General features: G+C 41.1%; 1 protein-coding gene across 1 annotated transcript; it reads left to right on the plus strand.

The window, feature by feature from the left end:
• Nucleotides 1-2,514: 2,514 nt before the first annotated feature.
• On the plus strand, nt 2,515-2,901 carry LOC101358987 (keratin-associated protein 2-1-like). Its single transcript, XM_004390360.1, has one exon. It carries the CDS (start codon nt 2,515-2,517, stop codon nt 2,899-2,901), a length of 387 nt encoding a protein of 128 aa, XP_004390417.1.
• Nucleotides 2,902-3,501: the final 600 nt, after the last annotated feature.

Raw genomic sequence — 3,501 nt, forward strand, 5'->3', positions numbered from 1 at the left:
ATAAATTTCTCTTTGTTAAAGCCATCCACTTGTGGTATTTCTGTTATAGCAGTACTATATAACTAACACACATACTTATATTAAAAAAATTATTGGTTGTTTACCTGAAATTCAAATTAAACTGGATGACATGAGTTCACCATGAGTCAGAATCAATTCTACGGCAATGGGCTTGGGTTATTTTTGGTTTTAACCTGCAATTTTATTTGCCCAAATTCAGAAGGAAACAAAAACGAATCCATGGCCAGAAGCCAGTACAAGCCTTGATCAGTCAAATCCCAACTGACCTGCAGACACATGATCAAGAACTAAATGCTTCTCACGGTATGTCATTGATAGCTTGTAGTTGCTTGTTATGCAGCAATAGCTGACTTATTCATCCACGGTGGCAATGAGAAACTAGCTTAATATACTACTTAGTGCACAAAGATAAGCATATACTTTTCTATAAAGAAAAGAAAAAGAGGAGTACCCAAGAGTTGGTGCCAGGGTTGGATTTATCTTAATTTTCAATAAATTTTCTGGAAGCTATAAGTTATTAAGTCTCTAGGTTTATAGATAAAATTAAGCTCTTGTGGATAGTACAAAGTGAACTTGTTCTTGTTAAATTGAAGGAGAATCGCATAAGGTTTTGTAAGCATCTTTGTTAAAAACACTGGCTTCAGAGTCAGACACACTTGTGTTTGAATCCTGACTTTGTTATTTCAGAGCCGAAAGACTTTGGGCAAATTACTTAATGTCTCTAAGTTTCAGATTTCTCATCTATAAAATGGGGATAATATTAACTACCTCAACTGATTGTTATGATGATTAATAAAATAAGATAGGTAAAGTACCCATCTTGGAACATACCACATTTAATAAATGGTAACTTAAAGTTCTTACTCAGAAGACAAAAAAATGGCCCCTGAGATCCAGCATCAACTAATGAGATAATACATTCAGAAGGAATTATTATAAACTGTTGGAAAAACTGGGTGTAAGCTTCCAGTAAGATCTAATTAGAAAAGAAGCTAGGATTCTTTATAAAGCTATGATATATCAGCTCAAAGGACTGCTTAGATCAAAAATGTCCACAGAAAGTCGGTCACAAATAAAAAGGTTCTTTGTCAGCAAATGAAAAATAATACATCTATACCAAATCATAATATGACGTTGCCTAGAATGTTGCATGTAATTCTAGCCACATTATCCCAGGGAGTGATTTAGTGTTTACAATAAAAATCAACTAAAATTATAAAGGAGCCAAGTAAGAATCTTGGCATGAAGAAAGATAAAGAATAAATTTGATAAAATTCACATCTATAAATCTTCTACATTATCTCCAAAGCAAAAATGGGATTAATTCCCCTGTGATAACAATAAAAAGTTTGTCTTTTTGAGTATCTTTCAAGATTACCTGTCATTAGGGTAAACAGTTTCCCTGATTCTCTCTCAGTATCATTTCTAATAATGCTGTTGAAATTAAAGAAATAATTTGCTACTTGCTCTAAGACTTGAGACAGTCTCTCCCTTATCTAAAGAACATGGCTTACGGAGCCTAATAAACAAATGCTTGCTAATTAATGAGTGAGAAGACCTGGACCCCAGACCTCATTCTGTGACCGTAGTATGTGACCATGGGAACCCTCATGTCCCCTTCTGTAAAATGAGGGGATAGGACTATATATTCTCTAGAGTCCCCTCCCGGATTCTACAAGTGTAATGATTAATTCCCCCCAAAATTACAAAGATAAAAATTGCAATGGATCCTTGATGAGGGTTTTACGATCAAGGTAGGAGTGGAGTTTGGCTTGGAGGGATGAGGAGGGCATTCCAGGTGAGTGGGGAGACATAAACAGTCAGGTGAGGAAAGCCCAGGTCCTATTCAGGGGAGACTGACTAAACGAGTTTGGCAGGGAGAGAGGGATCCCATGTGCTCCTTCCTCATATGAAAAACCACAAACCTAACTTTGAATGAGTCCCTGAAGGAGACTTCTGGGAAGCACATGACTATTGGTCCACAATCGACAGATGCTATTAACCTGTTACTGTCCCGTACATGTATGCGTATCAATAAGACAAGTCACCGCTTGGGCGGTAATTATGAAAGTCTTTGAAGTCAAGGAATAAAAGTCTAACTTCAGGGCCAAAGGGCACAGTGGTTAGATACTGTTCTACCTTAGAAAACACATTCTTTTCTCCTTTATACGTTAGAAATATTTCAGAGGTTAAATTCATCAGAATCTAATCCAATGTCTAAATTTAGGTGAAAATAAACAATACCGGAAAGGAAGGAATATTTGTGGTGTGTGTGCATGTAAGTGTGTGAGCAGAGGGGTAATCAAAACACGATTAGTCAATGCGAAATCCTCACCTGATTGGCCAGAAAATGAACAACGGATGGCATGTGCCCTGGAGTGATCAGCATCTGGCCAGAGTATAAAAAGGCCACGGAGGGAGAGGAAGACATTCACACCTGAGAAAATCCACCTGCTCTCGACAGTCCCACCCAGACCAGCCCCACACCCCACCATGACCGGCTCCTGCTGTGGCTCCTCTTTCTCCTCCCGGAGCTGTGGGGGAGGCTGCTTCCAGCCCTCCTGCATCCGAGACCCCTGCTGCTGCCGCCCTGTGCCCTACCAGACCACCGTGTGCCGCCCCGTGACCTGTGTGCCACGCTGCACACGCCCCATCTGGGAGCCCAGCCACCAACCCATCTGCTGTGACCCCTGCAGCCTGCAGGAAGGCTGCAGCCGGCCCATCACCTGCTGCCCCACGTCCTGCATGGCCGTGGTCTGCCGGCCCTGCTGCTGGGCCTCCACCTGCTGCCGGCCCATCTCTGTGCAGGCCCCCTGCTGCCGGCCCCCCTGCTGCCAGCCTGCCCCCTGCCGCACCATCTGCAGGTCCTCCTGCTGCTGACCAGTCCAGCTCTGAACACTCCAGGGGTGCAGAAACTTGTGCACACTTACCACTCCTGTCGGCTCTGATGAGAGAAACCATTTTTGCAACCTACATGTTCTTCAACAACTAACTCAACAGAAACTGCCTGTCGTTTTCCACATAATTATGCAGCTAATCCTGACCCTCTTTGACAATCTTTAGAATATTTCAGCTTTCATCATTGGAATTCCTGGCTTGAAAAATGAGTCCACAGAGATCAAAATTCCTCTTGAATGGCGCTCTATCACATTGATGCCTCATTTCTTTACTAGAAGGGTTCTTAGACTGGGTAGTTTTCCAAGATAATATTTTTGTACTCTGTCCTTTGCATGATAAAAAATAAAATTTTATTTCTGGGGAAGCAAATGCATTTCTCATTATTTATTAATCTCTAAATCTCTTTTTTTTAATTTGAATTACGGTATACAGAAGCAGAGGAACCAAAGGAAGAAGGATTTTCCAACGACCAGTTTTGGAGCTTTAAAATAGGAAAAATTGGGGTGCAAGGTTTGTAATTTTAAGAGCAATTCACGTAATTCAGGTCATCTCATGAGAGGCATCTTCTTATTTCAAGCCACA

The sequence above is a fragment of the Trichechus manatus genome, unplaced genomic scaffold (genome assembly GCF_000243295.1).
Source record: "Trichechus manatus latirostris isolate Lorelei unplaced genomic scaffold, TriManLat1.0 scaffold00294, whole genome shotgun sequence".
NCBI classification, from domain to species: Eukaryota; Metazoa; Chordata; class Mammalia; order Sirenia; family Trichechidae; genus Trichechus; species Trichechus manatus.